The sequence below is a fragment of the Poecile atricapillus genome, chromosome 5 (assembly GCF_030490865.1).
Source record: "Poecile atricapillus isolate bPoeAtr1 chromosome 5, bPoeAtr1.hap1, whole genome shotgun sequence".
In the NCBI taxonomy this organism is placed as follows: Eukaryota; Metazoa; Chordata; class Aves; order Passeriformes; family Paridae; genus Poecile; species Poecile atricapillus.
Genome location: NC_081253.1, coordinates 10,941,082 through 10,962,772, shown reverse-complemented (window position 1 = coordinate 10,962,772; position 21,691 = coordinate 10,941,082). Strand labels below are relative to the sequence as shown.

General features: G+C 41.8%; 1 protein-coding gene across 1 annotated transcript in view; it reads right to left on the bottom strand.

Moving 5' to 3' along the window:
* SEMA5B (semaphorin 5B) overlaps window positions 1–21,691 on the bottom strand; it is a 266,477-nt gene that overhangs the window by 112,388 nt on the left and 132,398 nt on the right. Inside the window, exons 4-5 of the mRNA XM_058840177.1 lie at window positions 20,465–20,670; window positions 5,782–5,881 (exon numbers count right to left, since the gene is read on the bottom strand). Coding sequence (XP_058696160.1) covers window positions 5,782–5,881; window positions 20,465–20,639 — 275 coding nt within the window. The 5' untranslated portion in view covers window positions 20,640–20,670. The remainder of the gene's footprint in view (window positions 1–5,781; window positions 5,882–20,464; window positions 20,671–21,691) is intronic.

The window sequence follows — 21,691 nt, the reverse complement described above, 5'->3', positions numbered from 1 at the left end:
CTGAATGATCCTAGGCTCAACCAGAGAGGTTAAAACCTGCACTTTAAATCACACTTTTGTACCCTTTGTAAAGAAACTGTGCACCCCAACTGTGGATTTAACTATCTGCAGTGTCTAATCACAGCTTTCTCACCTTTACCACACTCTTTACATCACAGGTCAAGCAATGTCTTTTATAAAACAATGGTTCTCTGAAAGTTAATTTCAGAAATTGATTTGGGGTTTTTTCCCCTCACATCACCATGTTATCTGCCCTTCTCTAGTCTATGATACAAAGATGCAACTTTAATTAGAGCATTATTTTGTCTGATAGGAAAAATCACAGTGAGAAAGGAATGTATTTGTTTCTCTCCATTTCTCTGTACTAGCACTTTCAGCTGCCCACCTATGATCTGGATATAATCAAAAACATTATCATGCTCTTTGCTTGCTCACGTCCTCATTAATACCTCAACTGGCAAGGTAATTTCTCAGCCCAAAGTGACTTAGCAGGGGGTAAAGCTGGTGTAAGACTGTGCAAAAATAGCACAAAGCCAACAGAAATGGTTCCGTCCATTTTTTTCGGAAAAACATTGAGAAAAATCCTGTAGTCAGATACTAACAGGGACAAATGACACACCACTCCTGGCTGTTTCAGGGCAAGCCTGTGGACAATATAACTGTTGGCTCATGCTCATGTGGATGTGCCCAGTGTGAACTTGTTTGCATGTTAGTCTCTTTGTGCTATATGAAACCTGATGTTTTCGGCCATGCTGAAGCTCCACTTTCCCAGTGTAAGTGCATGGGACTCACAGGCTTTCATGAATATTTTGCATCTTCTTTGGAGAAACAAGGCTGAGAGCAAGTGATTAAAATACAAAGTGAAAATGCAAGAGTAAAGGGTCCAAATTACACCTCAGCCATGGATATTCTGAGCCCAGAGAAGAGCTTTAGCTATGTCCACACTGAGGTTGTGCAGACTTGACTGGTATCTTCAGAAAGTGCAGTCTCGCTGCAGGAGTAGCTGTGTTAGGTGCAGTACTGTACCACTTTTCAGATATGCTATATATTCATGTGCCTCAACATCACAGCCTTTTCAGAGGGCAGGGTGGCTCTTAATCCCTCCTGGCCTTGGATTCCCATCTATAGCATGAAATTATTAGTGCTTTCTTGCCTCACAGAAGCCCTGTGAGAATAAATGTTGGTGAGGGGCCCTGATCATTTAGCAAGAGAAAGTATTGCTGACAGATTTTATACTCTGTGGATCTGTGGCACTAATCTGACCCAACCACTGCCACTGAATTTCCTGTTTTGCAAAATGCTTTTTGCCTAGACAACATCATCTATGGAGACTTAAGGGTTTAGTGGCAGTCCAGATGTGGACAGGATTGAAGGTGCCCAAGGGTAAGAGTGATATTTTTTGACAAGCACAGGTTTTGAACGTTTTACTGCAGTGCTCTGGAGCTTTCTGCCAAACAGGCTTTCTATGTTCGGCCACAAATCTGCATGGAACCTGGTGCCTGACAAACTAATCTATCATACACCAGAGACTTTGAATAAACTCAGGGTGCCAAACCTGCTGGTTGAGGGTCCTAGAATATATTTACAATTTGTCATATTTCTGCAAGCTGCAACTTGAAGGAACACTTTTGGGACATCAGTCATTCTACTCAGCCTTCAGCTCCTAAGCCTGCATGATCCAGAACTTTTTTTAATGCTTTTATAGCCAGAAGCATAATAGTCAGAAAAGGGTGTGCCTAGGCTGCTGTGAGTCCCCTAAAACAACCCTTGAAAATTCATACAGCACTTTCCCTGCTCCCCAAACTAACCATATTGGTGCTCCATCCCTGGAAGTGTTCAAGGCCAGATTTAGTGGTGCCCTGAGAAACCTGATCTAGTAGGTGGCATATTTGTCCAGGATGGGAGGGTTGGAACTAGATGATTTTTAAGGTCCCTACCAACCCAAGCCTTTCTATGATTCTCCAATATCTCCTCTCTTGCACCATCTACTTGGAAGTAACAGGCACATTCAGAACAGCTCTAAATCAAGTATGAAAATCACCTCTGTCAAGCATCAAGACTTGCATCACCAGCAGCATAGTAGTTTAACATTTATTGCAGAGAAGTCTGGCAGTCCATAATGATGTGTACTTGCCAGTTCTGAGTCCCCTGATGCAGCTTTCGCTCCCTACTCTCTAACTCTGGGCTCTTGTTGGTAACAGCCAGTTGTGACAAGGGCTCCTGAGCTGCACTTCCCTATTTGACCGCCACAGGGGATGATCCTTTCCCATCTCCAGATGGAGCTGGCAGCCCCCCTGGCAGGCAGAACTGTGAGGGCTTCTGGCCATGATGCTTTCTGGCTGGTTTTCCTCAGTAATACCTTCATTCACTGTGAATGGCTGACCCTCATAGCTATGCCTCTTGCATCCACAGCCCCATCAGGCTACAGCCCCAAGCTCACACCGCTTTAGTTTCCTTCTGGGAAAAGTCAAATGTTTCCCTTAGGACTTCCCAGCCACTCTCTGTACAGTCATTTGTTTGGGTGCCATCCTTCTGTTGTCCAAGCTGTTTTCCTTCATCTTGCTGTTGTGCCAGATTGTCACACGGTATCTCAACCACCCTCCTTTACACCTTTTATGTTGTCCTCGACAGGGAGCTCTTGTGAAACATGATTTTTGGCCTAGTTCCAAGCAGGGTCTTTCACATCATCACTTCTTTACCGGCTTCTGTCTGTGCCTGGCCAGCAATGAGACAGTCCCGAGGAGTAAGGCTCCTTGTGGAGGTGGAATGTCACAGCTACACCATGTCCCTCCTCCACAAAACTCACATTCCCTGCTGCCTGAAGCACAGGTGAGACAGCAGAGCACTGCTTCTCCATCAGACAGATGAAATCACTGTGACCATATTTTCAATTTTTTTCTCACTAATCTAGGTCTAGATCATAGTTTTTCCTCCTATTAAAATAAGTTCAAATAGCGATCACTTGTTCTCAAGAGCTGAAAAAAAGCAGCAAATATTTCAAAACAATCACTCATTCACAGAAGAAAAAAGTACATTAAAATACTAACACTATACCCAAAACAAAAACAAAACATGCAAACTGTGAGTCAAAATGAAGGTTATGAATTTTTGAAATGTGTGTTTCTATACTTAATGAAATGTGACTCATAATATGGGTAGTGTAGATTTACAATGTTCTAAACTATTCATATCCTTTCTTGCAAGCATTTGGATTTTACAAATGATGTGACAAGTAAATACGTTGCTTAGAAACCACGGTGGGCTTTTGAAACTAATTCTTTTGTTTCTGGTATTTTAACTTGGCAGGTATTTGGTGCAGTGGAGTTATCAAACTCCCCTGGTTTACTCTCAGACAGCACCAGTCATTTAAGGAGGGCTCTTAGATAAGGATAAAGCTTAAAAATCTGAGGATCATGTTGTTCCAGCTCCCTGTCTCCATGGCATGCCCACAATACCTCTTATAGTTTCAGTCACGCTGTGTCCAATTCCTGAAACCAAAAACTCTTGTGAACCCTCGGGTTTTCTTGGAAGTATTTTCTATGAAGCTTTGAAACACAGGATGAACCAAGCCAAAGAGATGCTGTGGTGAGGTCATACTGCTTTTAAATAGAGACAGACAGAAGTAGTCTGAAATAATTTATAATGCTATCATCTAAGAGAATGATGTTAACCAGGAAATTAAGAAGTGGGAGTACTTATAAACGCCACCCTGATCCCGAACTCCTTCCACAACTCCAGAATAGCTGGCATTACTACTAATATGATCTACAGCAGCAGATTTAAACATGGTTAACATTTAAATTTAGGTTTCATAAATTACACCCTGCAGAGATGGATAGAGACAGCTCATATCTCTTTGAGGTATTGTTTCATTTGCAAATTCAAGCAGATGGTGCACGAGCAACTAATGACTCAAAAAATCACCCCTAAAAATAGTCCAGAACAAGGTGTGGATTTATCAGGGAAGGAGGGAACAGAAAAGGCTTTACTTCCCCTTCCCATTCCTCAGACACGGCTCCAGGAGCTCAGCACACCCGGAGCCGTGCAGCACCAAGGACCCCATCCACACACCATTTTCAAGAATCTCTCCCTGTCACCTCCCACAGGGTGGAGCTGAGATGAGGAAATGGGCTCAGCACTCCCCACCTTCTCCACACCAAGCATGTGTATCCAACCAAAAAAAACCCACCCTGGGAAATGACATCTTCATTAAATGCACCCTGAACAGTGCACAGCCGTGTGGCACCACTGAAACTTTCAGTCTCCCAGTCAGGTGGGTAGTGCTTCATGAAAACTGACTTTTCCAAGCAAATTCTATCAATAGTTGTCAGTGCTTCCTCATGAGGCAATACCCTGCAATATAGTGTACCTCCACCGGGAAAGCAGCTTTGCTGTCACTCCCGTTTGTGATGATGTTGTACCCCTGTCTAACCACACTCGTACAAACTCTCGGGGAGGCAGAGTCCCTTCAGGAGGTGCTGTGGGGTTTGAGGAGGGGTGAGGGACTGCGTGGGGGAAACCTGCCGTGCAGCCCAATTATGTAAACCACAAATTCCTCAGAGCACCTGCCTGTGCAATGCCTGGCAAAAGGCACTGTTCACAGCTATCCCCACAGCAATGCTGTTCTGAAGTAATAAATATTAATAATTTCTGGTTAAAGATCCCAGCACAAATAAAGCTGCAGCTTGAAAAGTAAAATGTTTCTGTATGAAAAGCAGGAGGGCCTCTGGCAATTTGAACAGCTACAGGAAGGTAAGTGTTATTATTTACTGCACACAGGCAGAAAACGTATATTAAATCACACTTCGGTTGTTTCTGTGAAGGATAAAACTCTCCTTCTGCTACACCTCTTGCTCTTTTCTATTGCTCGTACCATGAGTTCTTCCACCTCTGCTCCTCATGTCCCTGTCCTCTACTGCTGAGTACACTGTGAAGAAAGCATTCTCCCCCCATTTTTGTTAATAGCAGAGACTGATACCACAATGTTATCTATACTTTAACTGATTTATTAGACCATGCTTGGTATTTATTTTTCTTGTCTTATCTGTTTATTATGCAACAAAAAATAGTCATCATTGGGGCTCATGATTCAACAAATTCTGATGTATTATTTCACTGAAGCATAGCTCTTTTCCCCATTAAAAATGCAGTTCTAAATTTGTAGGGCTTTGCGTGTGCTTATGTGGTTCCCCCTCCTCTTGTGACTTCCTAAATAAAAATAATGTTTAAAAATAAAGGAAAATACATTATAATTATATACAATGGGCAAGAAGAAAGAGTTGCACCAGAACACATTGGGTGGTGATCTGACTACATCAGGCAGATGAAGCAAACAGGCTCTGAAGTGGATTCTAAGAGAGAAGAAAGCAACCATTCACATTGGCTCTATCACTTACACAAAGGTATGTAGATGAACCTGGTTCTGAGTGAAAGACTCGCTGTGGCAAATAAACCATAAAGTCAAATTCTGTGCTGGCAGAGGGATGATGCAGAATGATTTACTGTAGCTCTTCTAACATTCACAATACTGAGTGAGATGCCAGCATTCTGCTTCATTAACCAGTCATTTTGATTGCATCTTTTTTTTTTTTTCTTTTTAATTCTAGTAATTTTCTCTTCTTTGCAATTATATTTGATGTCTAAATCCCACTCCATAAATTATAGCTTTCTTTTTGAGGGGGAAACTGGCCACATAAGCTGGAAACACACTCTCCTCTGAAGCCAGAACCTGAAGGGAAAGAGCTTGAGCAGCAACCCTAGACTAATCAAAATTATCTTTACCTTGCTCCCACAATGAGCTGGTTCCTGTTGGCATCCAGTGCAAGCTGAGAAAAGTCATGCACACCTGGATAGGTGAAATTCGACACCCAGGGCTTCAGATCTGCAATGAAAACAAGAAAGCAGAAAACAGTAAAGCTGCTCCAGAAGGAGTGAGTTCACCCGGACATTCACTAATGGATTTCCTACTGAGTTATCTGTCAGGGGAAGGCTAATTAATAATCTCTTTAATGGGTTTCTATTTATTCTGATTCTCTGCAGAATGTGCAAAAAACCCACACATAAACACAAAGCTGTCTCAGCAGTTATTTTCACATCCACGATGGAGTGTCAGCATTGGTTTCAGAGACAACAGCAGGTCAATTTTACTTCTGTTAAAACTGAGGAAACATCTTCAGTGTCAGGATTAAGTGGTGTAAAGGGATGAGGCTGCCTGCCATAACACTTCCCCAGCCTTGCCTTCTGTGCTGATCAAAGGGAAACTGCTGCCTGCCAGAGAGAAAAGGTTGTGCCAGCTGATGAAGAACCAAGTTAGAGCACTGGTGCTCTGCACTCAAGACCTGGCTGCTTCAATGACATTTTGCCTTCTCTTTCAGGTCTTTGGTTCTCTTCTGTTTCACTTTACCTAGCATTTCACAGCCTATCAGCTAAATCCATTTTTAGATGGTGGGATGTTGGGTGTCATCACAGCCTCTTTGTGGCTGAGCAATTGCACAGGCTTGAGACTGCCTTTATTAACTGCCTTGGATTTGCCCATCTAGGCAACTGTCCAAAATGCAATCACACAGGTTAAATGCAGAGCAATAGATCTGGTTATGTTTAGCTTGAAGACACAAAGCTCTTCCAGAAGTTACATCTGTTAATATCAATGAAGCAATCTAGGGCAGGAAGTCCTGTTGTAATAAAAAAAATATACATGTTTTTAAGGAAAAAAGGTGAATTACTATTTTCAGGGTACCCTCAGGAAGGATGCTGGGGCATTCACAGCATCCCATCTTTCAATACCACTACCAACTTTGACCTTGTGTATATTACAGATCACAGAATTTCAGTCTCTCACCTTACACTTTTATTGCACAAAATAACTGGGAATAGATTTAAATGTATCTTTCAGAAAGTCTTCCGGCTTTACTGTGAGGACTTCTCTTGAGAATTTATTCTGGTAACTACTCTGGCTGTAAAATACATGGAGAATACCAAATACCTCAGGGGGCAAGGCACAAATGAGACCAAATCAGTATGACTGTAATCTCTCTGTGACCTGTTGACAAGCAGTCCTGCCTCATTCAAGGACTGGTTGTTGAAGATCCAGGAGGCTTAGCATGGATGGTAATATCTTCTGGTCTCATGCCAACAGGATACCAATATACGCGCCAACGACCTGATGACTCATAACAATAATGATGTAGTTCAGACCAGTGCAAAAGAGCTCTGAAAAAACCTGTTCCACTGTCACTTTATCTCTCCAATGATAAATTGAGAAGTCTCACTGAAGGCATTCAGGTTCAAACGCTTTGTTGCAGGCGTTAGTTTCCCTTTCCACAGGGACAAGAGGACAATGCTGATGAGGAATCTCACTAAGGCCTGTGGTGTCTTGGCATGCTTCACAGGATTACAGATGTGCAGCTGTTTAAAAACTTTGATGTAGGGATACTTGTTGAGCAATTTGAAGTCCTTTCTCCCTCCAGGGATGGTTGAACCTTAATCAAGCCCTTAAGTTACTGAAACCTTAAAAAAACACATATAAAAAGTCCATGAAGTCTACACAGCCTGCCTCTCCTTCCAAAGCAGAACCTTGTCATGGAGCTTCAGCCTCTGCCCCAAACACCACCATGTTTCATAACAGCTCCTGTAGTCCCTTCACCACGGAGCTGGACACTGTCTGGCCTGGCCCCATGTCCTGCCTAACTGGATGCTGCCAGGACCCCTCCGACAGCGAGACCTCCATCCTCCCAATAATAAAAACCCCACTGCTGGGAGCTGGAGGATTTCAGCCCTTCTCAGCATTCCTGTCACACTGTGTAACCACACACAACACGTGTACCTCCTCTGCTCTTCAGTTAAAAGGCATGAGTTAAGGAATAACTCCTCTAACCTTCAAGCATCTCCACCTCCTACACTCCTCAGGGACCCTTAATGATGTACTAGCACCAGGGAGGCACTGCAGTTTCACCTCTGGCATTCTCCTAACTAACGGGGCTCTGACTTCTTTTCCTGTAGCTCTTTAGCTGCAGAGACATTTCTGAACCAAGCAGCAGAACCAGCAACAATAACACCTTTCAGGCAGGATAGCTGGCTGATGTGGTGCAGATCTTCTGGCATTTCTGCTGGTGATGGGGATAGGATTAGAGGATTGCTATAAAATGATGATACCTTTTAAGGATGCTGCTTTTAGGCCGTAATTTCTCTTGTCATTTTGCCTCCTCTTCTACTGACTCTTTCCTACTAACTAACCCACTATTAGAGTGCAGCGGCAAGAAGAATATTTCTTCATCTGCTGCTCTAAGCAAAAGATCACCACTTCAGAGAGGTACACTCATCAGTGCTTCCTTTTAATGCAAGCTCTGACAAACTACAGGTAAAAATACTTTTTTAAAAATTAAAGGCAGTAGGTTGCTTGAATCTTTCCAAGTTGGCTCAAATGTCAATCAAGCCCCAGAAATAACAGGCAGTGTCTTGATTTCCATTAGTACTGCAGGTGGTACAACTTATAAAGAAACCCTTCCCAGTTATTAAATTAAAGGCTGAAAGGCATGCATCCTCATAGCAAAATTAAGCTTTTATAGGCATGTAGTCAGAGATTATTAAACCCAGCATGGTCCCAGATAAGAATGTATAAATGCAAGTTGTCAGAATTAATGCCAAATGGCACATTTTCCTTCCCAAAGTTCTTCCTTCCTGTTAAGAGAGAATGCAACTGCAACCAAGAATCAGGACGTCGGTCTTTTTTCATTCAACACATTCAAATCTACTGCTCAGACCACAGCCATCCCTAAAAACATTTTCAGTTTCCCTCTGAAACTAACTTCAAGGTAAATGCTGCCTTAGGTCCACCCCATATTAGCTGAAGTTTACGCATATGGACCCAATGAACTCCAGAGATTGCTTGTATTTGACCTTTTTCTGAAGGCTGATTTTTCAAGTGCTGACTCTTTAATTTGACTGGAAACCTTCAGTGCTGGGGTATGTTTACATTTGCAAAAGTATCTGTTTAAAAACAGTATGAAAAATTAAAAACCAAGGCTCTGGCTTTGCATGTCAGCAGCAGGAGACGGAAAACTAGGAACCACATGGCTTAGGGGCAAAATGTGCATCAAGGCTTCCTTTGTGTTTCTTGTCTCTAATCATTTCCAGGGGGTTAAAAATCCATGCTCTCACTTCCTCCACATGAAAACCAATGAACAAAAGTTTAATAGTTTTCAACACCATCCATCTCCAGATATCTGATTCAGAACCTCTAAAGCACTGCAAGTCCCTGTACAGCTCAAGGTGGTTCAGGTACCCAGCTGCAAAGAAGACAAAGCTTTGAAGGAAATGTAAGTCTGCAGGCACAGCTGTGCTCAGCTATTATGCAAGTCTAAGACAAGGTGAAAAGAGGCCCTCTGCCATTTCAGAGGGTGGTCCCTGCAGCCTCTAGCACATTGCTCTGACTTCCTGAGATCACAGGGCTGGGACCAGTATTACTCAGCTGCACAAAAGACAGCAAGCCAAATTGCAGGAGATGGGTTTAAGGACCTGATCCAGAAGCTTTACAAATCATTGGCGGTTTTCCACTTAGTTTGATGGGTTTTGGATCAGCTTCTAAAGATATGGTAAACCTGGTAATACTTGAGTCTTCATCTTCTCAAAAGCAGCTGCTCCCCACCTCACCCTTACTCTGTGTGTTTTGGAGGAAGGAAATATGTAAACACTGAGCTAAAGCTTCCCTGTCTGAAGGACAGCATTCACTGCTTCATCTCACTCAAGCCCACTTGTCGCTCCCATCCCCAGCAGGCTGTAACAGCTTTTGTGTCCAGCACACATCACATGAGAGCAGAGAGGTTAAATGCCCGTGCCTAGAAATTGCAAAGCCATTGAAGGTGCATGGAGTAGGGCTACCCACAGCACTATTCAAGAACAGCTCTTTCAAAATAATTCTCAGCAAGGATTTCCTATTTGAAGCAAAAAAATCCTGAACTGAACAGGACCAAAGATTCTTTGTGCAAAATGAGGGTATACCCATAAGCACAGACTAACCATGCTCCTATCCTAGGACTGCACAGAAAAGCCTCAAAGAGATCATAAAATGACCTTAAGAGAGATAAATTCAGAGGGTCCCCATTCCAGAAAAGATAACCTGAATCCCATACCTTATGTAAGGCTGTGTAAAACAGGCTGATTCAACAGTAAAAGTTTGTGCAGTGAAGTAGAGCATACACAGCACTTTGGACCTGTCAGACTCAATGGCAATAAAGAAGTACCTGTTCTGCAGATACTCAGACCTACTTTTGTGCAGTGCTAACTTGAGCACACATTGTATGCTTCCCTTACTGCTTCAGCATGGTCTCTTCTAAATTCTCTTAAAGCAGTTTACTAGTTCAGGACATGCTTAATTACTGTGTTTGAGTATTGGAACTCTTCTGGCAAGGCCCAGATGACAGCCATGACTTCTGTAACTTGTACAATATCCTCCCCTTTCAGTTTGCTTCAGGCTTGGCACAGGGCAGATTATGTACAGTGATTGGCAGATACTTTTTGCAAGTACTCAAACACTTAGTTTTATTTCAGACCACCCACTATGCTGGAGGACTCTCAGTACTGGATTTGAACCATGACCAAGAGAGACAAGTCATATTGTAAGACAAGGAAAGGCCTCAGGCTCTCGACTTGGTATGGACTGATCAAATGTCCCCTTTTCAGAATCAAACCTACCATCTCCAACCATCCTCTGCTTCAACTATCCTCAGTATTCAGAGATTTTACATTAAGTAGGCAGTTGCCTGCTAAGACTGAGGCCACAGTTTCCATTCTGTGTGGGCCCCTGACCAGACCCATCAGAGACAAGGCAAACAAGGCTGTAACCAAAGCTGAGAAAGCTAATGATTACCCAGCCATGCTATCACCTGTCTTCTCGAGTGCAGCAAGTGTGGAAATTTCCAAGAATGCATAGAAGTTACAGTGAAATTACAGAATTATCTTTATTGGACTGGCAATGAATCATATTTTAATATCAGCTTAATTTTAAATTTTAACTCTCAGTTGTAGGTCACACCACAGGTTAGTGCAATAGACTTTGGACATTAACTTTTACTCCCACTCCATGCTGAGTTTTAAGAGTAGCCTCCACAATGCAAAACCACTCCACAATTTAGCAAATTTATCAGGGGAGGCAGAAATCTTGTGCCGCATGGGCAGAGCTGAGCAAACAAATGTGTCAGCACTCAGAGCTCAACTTTACTTATGAGGCCAAAAAACTCAATCTGGCTTTACCCCAGAAGTCCTCCTACACATACACATCACCCTTCTGTCTTGTCTTCCCATCACCACCTCCACCTCACTACTGGTATTCTTTTCTTCTTTCTTTAAACCTGATCCATAGAAACCTTTAATTGTACATTAAATATGTCCTCATCCCAACTGCTGCAATTTCCAGTGTTACTGTCTTCTTCAATCTCTGATCTCCACTCACAGCTCTGAGGACTGTTGACAGAATACATGCCCTCCTACAAAACGGGTCAAACCAGCAGTTTCCTTCTCTCTCCCCTCAATACCTAAACCTAGCTCAGATGTTCTTCCAGCTGTCTCAGTTTCATGGTTTCATTCAGTTTACCCTTCTGACCCCATATTCACCTCTCCTGCCATTCCTGCCTTCTTTCCTAGCAATCTTCACCTTCTAGATATGTTTCTACCTAATTTCCTGCCTACTCAAACAATTTTTCCTGTCTTGACCAACTACAAAGCCCCTTCTCAGGTGAAAGAACAATGAACTAATCCATGAGTCACTGTGATAGCAGCTTGCAGTGAGCCATTCCTTTTCCATGAGATCTGAGAAGCAAGAGTTGCTAATGTCCCTCCCCAAACTGTCCCAGAATATGTGGATAGAAGATGACTGGAAAAAGAAAGAATTTTTCTCTTCTCTTTTTTTTTTTTTCTTCTCTTTTTCTCTTGGTCTTATAAAAGAATGAATAGTTCTATCCCTTAGCTACCAAGGAATGGAGCAGGACAGAAGAAAAGGTTCTGGTTTTTCACCATCCTGAAGGAAAAAAATCTTCAAACCAAAGATGCAGGTCTTGCTTCCACAGAGCCATAGGAATCACAAAAAACATAGTAACATTTAAATATCTGGATTATTTTGTGCCTCTTCCCTTGATGTCTACAGCTTCTCTCTGAACTGATCTTACTGAGCTTCTTCCATCTCAAAACAGAAATAACAGCTGGAGACATAGGCATGGTCCCAGGAGCCCAATAGCACTGACACAGGAGTTCTCTGTCTTGAGGAAATCACGAAACTATTTAATGTCTCAGTGGTACCAGTTGTTACATGGGTTTAGGGATACTGGCTGGTGCATTGAGGTGTAATTATCTGTAACACATGTGATGTACAGGAGGCACTAAGTATTGCGTATTGCATACCAAGCATTTTGACTCTTTAATTCCTAAATTTTAATAATTTCTTCAAAACAAGTGTTGCTACATTATTTCAATATGAAGAATAAAGAACTTAGTCCAAACCCAATTTTTGCAAAAGTACAATTATAACTGCTTATTTACTTTTTTGTTATTAATATGGAGCAGCTGGCAAAACACACCAATATATGAGGAAGAGCCCAGGGATCCCAGATAAAGCAAACATTAAATAATAAGCATGAACTAGTGCTCACTTCCAGTATGGAACAATATGCTGGTAAGTTGTCCTGGGGCCACCTCAAGGAAGGATATTGAAGGACTGCAATTCACATTCCCAATCTGGCACATTTCTACAGTATGCAGCAGTTCTGTTCCATCAGAGAGGTCAGTCTCATCCCTCTCTGTTTCACTTGGGTTCCTAATTTGCACATGGTGAAGAGTGGGCAGAAGTTCCATCTAGACCTGACCCAGGGCAAAGCTCTTCCTGACTTCCAGGAGACAGGAGACTTTCACTTGGTAAGTCCCCAGGCCTCAGGCTGGGGATTTGGAAAGAAATCCTGTGATTCAAGAGAGGCTCTCTTCAGCATGGTTCCTATAGCTCAGGCCCACCAAGACCTCAATCCCCAACTAACATAAAATCATTCCGGTTGGAAAAGACCTCTAAGATCAAGTCCAGCTACCAAGTTCATTAACTCAGCACTGACAAATCCACCACTGAACTACATCCCCAAGGGCCACATCTACTCTCCTTTTAAATACCTCCAGGGCTGGTGACTCAAATACACCATTTCAGGTTCTCCTTGGCCATGGCCAATAAACACCAAGAGGGGATGCCACAGTGCTTCAAAAGTGTCGGATATGGATGTGTATCCACAAGACATAAGCATGTACATTTGCCCTGCCTCAGATTTACAGGACCAAAGGCACGTGTCTACATAGCAGAGGACTTTATGGAAAGAATGTATTTGGCTTTCCTCAGCTGGCTGTCAGCTGAGGCAAACACCTAACACTTCCTTCCCTCCTCAACCACCTTGCCTGCAACCCCACGCAGCACCGTGCAGTGTCACACGGCCACAGCCCTGTACCCCAGCACCAGCTGGTGAAACTTGGCTAAGCAGTGCCACACACAGCCCCACTGTTGGCAAACCCAGACTTCTTGTTCTCCTGAGGATGTTGCAGTGTATAAGTATTGTGATCTGTTGCTTACTGAGACAAGCCCCGCAGCTGTCACGCAATCTCCCTCACTGAGAAAGATAAAGTGAGTGCTCATGCATCACTTGCAGCATCCTATGACATTCTGATCAGTATAATCCCTCTTTTCAGACAAGAAAGCAAGCTGCATCCTGGCTCCTACAACCACTGCAGTCTGATGGAGGGAAAAAAACAACACCCCTTTGTCATTATTCAAGGATCCTTCAGTCTGCCTCCTCCACACCTGGAGGCAAAGTTTTTTTCACTATCCTTACAGTTGCATGTCTAAATCAGCCATCTGTGCCAGCAGCAGTGGTGCAATATTCAGGACAACCGTTTTCACTAGTGAGAAGGTAGGAGAAGGCAGAGAAAGCGGGGCTAAACTGTCCTTGAATTTTTCCTGCAGGTAACCAGATCTGCCACAGAAGCAGAAGTGTCTGATTGTGGTGAACATCTGAAGCAGAAGGTGATCCTCCTTGCTGGCTAACCAAAAACTGAACTGGAGATACCCAGTTTAAAGCACAGTTTGTGCTGTGTAGCTGCCAGGCTTACGAGGATTCCTGTCTTCTACAGACAAAGCTCCCACCATGAGGAAGTCACAGCAAGGAAGGAGGGCACAGGCTGTAAATTCCTGAAAGAATTTTGAAATTAGGCTGTTCTCATAAGAATTAGTGTTTTAAATTGGAAACTGGCTAATAGTAAACAACCTCACTGACTTCAAGGAAAGTACATATTCAGAACCTGACTGAACTGAATCTGTGGGCTTTCCAGGGTCAACCCTTTATGATAAAACAAGAATATTTCTTATGAGATTGCTAGTACAAAAGTGAACTTTATCAAAGCACATTGTCATCCTTGAATGGAAGATTTTAGGAGAATGTGATATGTTAACACTCACCAGAAGCAGTTGTGCTAAATAAATGCAGTCTGCTGTACTATTGCTGTATCACAAACTTATTCAGTTAGAGAACTATATTAAGTAAGATTTGAAATTGAAAATGAGGTCTCTCCAAGGGATGTCTTTGTTTGCATTGAACCACAGAAAAAGAAGATAAGCACTTCACTTTAGATTTCCTCTCTTTCTCTGATGTGTGCCAGAGAGCCGAAACAAAGGCTGCCCATCGCTATGTCCTAGATCCATCCCCTGTGCCAAATACAGGACATTGCACATGCTGCTGTTAGCCTCAGCTACACCAGTGGTACCTCTGGAAAATATCAATCAGCTCCTCTGTTGCTCACATGAGTTTTTCATGGCCTTGGTCCATGCATAATGGTGACCTGAGTACCTGTTCTTCCTTGCTGTGGGTCTCAGTCAGTCAGTCCCACTGCTGAAGAGAGCCTCCCTTTCATCAACAGCTGTTGCACCTTTTTAGAGCTTTACCTTCCCTCACTCCCATATGTAAGTTACTTGGAAACTTCACTTCCTGAAGTTTCACAGCAAAGTCTTCCTTTTCTCTCCTGCTTGTCATGATTCATTTCATCTAAAGCATTTTGTGAATGAAGGGCATTCTTCCAACCTTCCTTTCTTCCTGAGGTCCCAAGAAACAGCACACTGAGTAATTCTTTTAATCAAATCTCCTTGCAATTATTTGTGAAGTGCCTTGGACACCATTAATGAGGAAGTATTAAAGAACTAGCATCATTACTGTTATAATTATTGTCGTGAAATGAAAAATATATTGAGAGTGGTTGGGTGTAATTTTCAGAAGTTTTGCCCGAGAGTAATTATTTCCCTATCTATTGTATATTTATGGCTTTATCAGTTACAACTTTCAAACAAATTCTAAAACAAATTTAAAGAGGAAAGTTCTAGTTTCCATTTGTCATAGTTCTATTTTTCAAAATTAGAGGAAAATTGCTACAAGCCTTGCTTAATAGAAACAAAGCCCATACTGAAATGCACTGAAGGTCAAATATTCTGAAGCACCCACAGGATGCCACCAGTTTCCAGTTGAAACTCCATCATTAGTTAATGTTTAGACTTCCTGTATGGAGAACCAAGGACAGCAAGGCTATGAGGTAGAAGACAATTCTCCCATAATGTTTTGTGCCTTCCCTTAATGCTTATATAGATACACTTCTCATACTTCACCTCACAATAAAATTTTGGTTTGGATTGTCAGAATCTCCCTTGCACAACAGAAGTGTAAATCTTGACCAGAATTTCCTATGGGGCTCTCCCAGCTGGCCTTTGGAGTTGATGAATGCTAATGTGCTTTTTTTTCCCATCAGTATACAGTAAAGGGAATAATGTATTAGTGACCAATTCAACAATAGTGGGGGTGTTTGGTGAAATGTCAAGAACTTTCTAAACAAATAAATCATACCTTATTATCCTTCAGCCCACAAAGTTAAAATTGCTTTTGCTTTCTATACAAGAAAACATTTAGCTGCTCCCCACAGGTTTCAGTGTTTGAATCTGGCCACATTTCAATAAAATGTTGTTTAAAGAAATAAAATAGTGAGAAAATACATAGCAAGCTATATTCAAGTCACCTGAATCACATTTATCACATTAATCTGGTAGGAGGTAATAATTACATACAGTCTGAAGTAAACCTCCAGATTTAAACACTCCCAAAGTAAATCACTTTGAAAACCTGAGGCAACAGAGCAACTTGTCTGCATCTAGGAGAGATTGAGGATTAGACAATGGATCAAATGCCACACATTGAGAACTCACACCAGCCATGATGATACAGTCTGCAAAGCTGAGATTTGCAGTCCTGAGAAGATCTGAGATATAAGCTATTTAACCAAGTCCACCTCTGTCCTGTGCCACAGCATGGGGCCAGCTGAGGTGTTTTTGTGGATGAAGACAGGCAGCAATTATTAAAGCAGGGACAAATTTTGTTCTTCCAACTTACCCTAACAGCCATGACCCAGGGAAAAAAGCCCTGAGAGATAGAACTTTTTCCTGAGCATACTGATTTAACGGATGAAATTAATGAGAACTAAATAGGAACTGCAGGTGGAAACCTGCCTGACTAAAACTCATTTCCAGTGAAGTTGTGAACATTCTAATGATTCACATAACAGAGATGAGTTTGCAAACTTTTAAGCACTTCCTTGGTAAACAAGATGAAGCCAAACACTCTGCAGCCATTACAAACATGAATGCATGTCCCTCATGGCTCTGGCTCTTGAAATAAAAAACCTTATATAGAATTGGCATGGAAGATATTTCTGGTTTTCCCAAGAGGCACATTACAAAGGTGATCCAAATGTCTTTAACGAATAGCAAAAGTGCTTTATATCCAAGAAGGAGCTGTACAACAATGAAGTGTACTGCTGGCAACCAGGACAGTACGACACAGGCACAGCCCAATTGCAAATGCAGGCACGAATCTGTTGGCAGTAAAATCCATACAGAAAAGGAGAGAAATATGAACATGATTGACAAGAAGTAGAAATAAATTCTCTGGTGTTTGGCTTACCAGAGTGGACCACAGGGGAGCTGTGCTGGGATGACAAACTGCTTTGTGAGATGGGACTTGGATGCATGTGTACATGCATGTATAAATAAAAAGGGATGCACTAAGAATACACTTGACTTGTTTCACTAAACTCTCAACTAAATTCTCAACTCACTGAAAAACAAACAAGCGTGCAAGATCCTTAATGTAGCTACCCACTAACAGTCAAATAGGTAGTAAGACACAGAAACAGCCTCCTGGGAGATAGAAGATCATTTTCTTATTGATCTAACAAGGGAAATCAAACTTTAACTGGATTTCCTATAAGCACAGAGTAGAACAATCTAATTATGAAAATCCCAGTCTGGGTACGTTATTATTGCTGGTGAACTGTACAATGAGCACCATTTATAAGCCCTGGGGAAACTGGGACACCATTGTGTTAGTTTGGTACTATGCAAACACACAGGATGGTGTTTGCAGCACAAAATTCCTGTAGTGTCCCTCAGTATCTCCATGCAGGCTGCAAGGAAAAACCATTCAGCTCATGGCCCCTCCCCAGCCCACATCTCCTATGGCAGAGCAAATGTTGTCTTCAGCATTTAAAGCGTGTATATCTAGAACCAGAATTTGTCCCCCGACTTGTCCAGACCATTTTCTCCACGTCACAAGTAATGGCACAAATTTTGGGAATGTAGTCTGTAAAGAAACTGGCATTTCTTCAGGTCTGAACACAGCTAAAGCAAAAGCATTTTACATACATAGTCTCCTTTCTGTTTGCATGAGTAGGACATGTACTGGATTCTATATTTCTTACCCACTCTCATTGCAAGGCAGAGATACCAATTGAAAGAGATGATTGGCTAGTGTGGATGAGATACAATATGAACAACATAAAAAATACAGAATTATTCAGGAAATAAGGAAAAAATAAACAGAAACAAGGATATTATCCAGACAGCTGGATGTTAAGAATATAATCTAGGGGTAAAGTATAATAAAAAGAGACTGAGCACGAGCAGAGTGGGAACTGAAGACTAAAGAACACAAAACATGCTATGGCATCCCATTTGTCTGGTGAGGGGAAGCCTGGCTAGCAAGGTTGTGAAAAAGAAGCTATTCAACCCCTTTGTAACATAAACTGTTTTGTTAACCTATTCATTCTGGCAGTAAATTAATGTACCCTGTATGACTGAATGGTCAGAGGCCTTATTATTATTATGGCCCATCCACAGAAAATTGCTGGTGTAACATAATCCTTTCCCCTGGCAGCAGGAGCATCGGAAGGGCTCTGCTGGGGTCACTCTTTCAGTCATTACACACTCCCATTGTGTACCAGGTTGTGAATCACAAGTCAATGCATCTGGAGACCCGCAGAGCCCCTGAGCCACACTGTTAAGCAGTGACATCCTCAGAGCTATCTGGGAACACTACATAAAATTTAGATTCTCCTACTTGCCTACCACTGCAGCCTAAACCTGCATGTTGGCATCAGAACAGGGTACAGCTTTAAGAGAAATCAAATTATGAGCTGAGGTGTGGTTTTGGACATGTGAGCCCTCTTCACCAGACCTTAAAAGCTAAGTGCAGTGGACAAAAGATGCCTTTAATTTAATTCCTGTGTATTTTCCAGTTGAGCTTTGAAGCAGAAAATGCAAGATTAAACTGTATCATGAACAATCATAAGGAAACAGGTGCTGTGAAAAAAACATAACTCTGAATCTAACTCGGGTTTAAGAAACTGAAATGATAATCTGAGACATTTTCTTGATGCATCTTCAATTTCAATCTTTCTTTTGCACAATTGTCAGGTTCTAATTAACTCACCAGTTTTTGCCCTCCATCATTGAAGAGAGGAAGGAAACAAGAACAGTGAAAGCAAAGGACAGATTTTTTTTTTCATGTGAAGTATTCATGCCTTATTAAAACAAAGCAAACTGGCAGATTATGAGTGTATTTACACAGCCATCAATTCTGCAGAGTAGCACTCATACTGAGTGCCAAGAAATGCCCACCAATTCCTCAACTTCAGGAACTGGGGCTTTTAATATTCCCTGCAGAATGATTTACCTCAGTGCAGGATCACACAAACACATCCTCTGTGAACTGAAAGTTTGGTGCTCCTGGTTATTAGAGAGAGCAGCACTTTTTCTCTTTTCCATACCTATAATATTATCATTATTTTTTTATCTACTGAACTGAATTTCACTGTTTTTTAACAGCAAGGGCTTCTCTTTTTGGCCCTCCCCAGTTAAAACAGATAGTTAGATTTATTTAACGATTAAAATCAAGGTCTATTTACCAGAGCAAGGTTAGAGCCAGTGCTGTATCATGTAGGCTTAAAGATTCTGCTAATTTATTTTAATCCACTTAAACCTTTAAGGCATGGATAATGGAAAACAGACAAGAAATCTCTTAAACTTTCAAAATTAAGAGACAAGAGTTTCCTCCCCTGTGAAGAATAGTAAAGCTCTCTAGAAGAACCCTGAAAGGTCAGCAAGGAAGCCTTTGACTACTTTCTTCCTGGAAACCCTATCTCAAAGGTCACAAAACCACAACTAAATTGCCTTTAACAAAGAACGTAACTAGAGACACATTGCAGGGTACTCAATTCCCTTTAGCAAAGAGTGTAACTGGAGATGCATTGCAAAGTCTTAAATGGGAACCAAAATCGATATTCCAACATTTTGGAGGAAACCATTTTTAGCAAGAAGACTCAGCAGCTGCTGATGCTGGCACAGAGTTTAACACACCAGTCTGGAGTGAATTTCCAAATAATAGTGGTACCAATATAAAGATCTAGCTGTTGTGTGGGTAAGTGGACAGATTATCCAGACAACAATTGAGGAGTACATGACATGTACGTTCATGGAATATCTGACTGGGATAAGGACAAGAGAAATCCCATTCTTCAAAAGAACAGAAGAAGAATTGGCCATTGCAACACAAGGAACCCCTCTCACACTTAACTTAAATGCTCAGATGAATGACAGAAAAACTACTAGCCCAGGTGACAAATACATAATAAAACCAAACCAATTCAGGAATGCTACAAACAAAAGCACAGCCACTCCCTGCAATTTTAAATCAACTCACTTCTCTTACATTCAAGAGTGTCCAAATTCTCTATCATTGTCACCTACTAAGTGTCTGGCTCCAGCAAGCCAGGTGAGGCATTACTGAAACCACTTAGAGACAAGGAAACCGAAACACAGTTACAGCATGGAACAAGATTACAGGGAGCTTGTAACAGAGTGAAAAATTGAGATTCTTAGACCAGTAGTCCCAAAACTGCCTGAATTAAGTGACTGCTGTGAAACCTCAGAATTAAAACACTGTAAAGCATCAAAGCGAAAATTATTTGTCAGGCCACTTCCCTTGGCCTGTGGATCACAGTTGTAAGGAAAAACAGCACAGACTAAACCTAAATGAATCATCCAATTGGAATCTGAAACAGGAACAGAAGCTCTTACCTTCAAAAGAAATTGTGGGGTGTTCTTTTCTAACACATTCCTGATGTTCAGCTTCAGTGTATTCAGGTACATTCTGTGATGCTGAGAGATGAAAAGCAAGAAGAAAAAGGCTTGGCAATGACAGGGAAATGGCCTTTAATCTTGAAACAATCATGACTGAAGGGCGGCTGCACATCTAGCTTCCAAGACAGGCCCACGGAGGATACCTGAAATACAAATAATTCCACTCTCAGAAAGGCTCCACTTTCAGAAAGGTGATTGCCTATCCATAGCATGTAACACAGGGAAGGCTGGAGCTCCCCTTTCCTACCAATCCCACTTGTGCTTAAGTACATAAGGTAACATTCCACAAACAGCACAAAAAACCAAACCATACCAAACCCAACCAACAAAAAACAACCAAACAGACAAAAATAAAAACCACCCAAATTTACAAGCCTAAAGAAGAGAAGTGCACAGCTCCCTAAATACCTGTTTCTCTGTACCCTTGGGGTATGTGTCTTATAAGGCTCCTGGTGTGCAATAGCTGGCACTGACAACATGAAATTTCAAATATCCCAGGTGTAAATATTTCCCCCAGTGTGGACACCTCCCTCCTCAGTTTCATAATGTGTCCATAGTAAATGCCATGCTAAATTCAAGAGATTGCTAAGGAAAGGCCAACATCAGTCACCACGAAAACACATGGACAATTAACACTGTTCTAACATGTGATTCATACATCTGACCACTGCTGCTCTAAATGTCTTGAAATAAAACTAGCCAGTACAAAGGTCTTGCCAGAGAAGTGCTAATTGAGGTAACATAAAAATTAGAATAATTTAGAAGAAGTGAGTCAATTGCCTTCATTATTATGGGATGCTATAGCTCTCAGTCACAAGAGCTGAGGCACAGCTAAAGAGGAGAAGCATTTACTCTCAGGCGAGGAGAGAGGAAAGTCATGCCTTTTCTACGTGAGCATTTTTAACAATAGTAGCAGTAATGGCACAGCTCTTAAAATTCCCCCTGGGCCTACCAGGCCTGAGGCAGAGGATGGAGGATTAATTAGCCCATGCCACAAGCTCCCCAAGATGATGCTGCAGCTTAAGAAAACCTGCATTGCCAAATTTAATCTTATTGATGTGCATAGTATATTTTCCTATGTAACTTTGCTCAATTATTGCAAACACATGTTGTCAGACAAATAGAGCCTCCTACCTTTAAATCTTACCTAGTGATAAAGCTGAT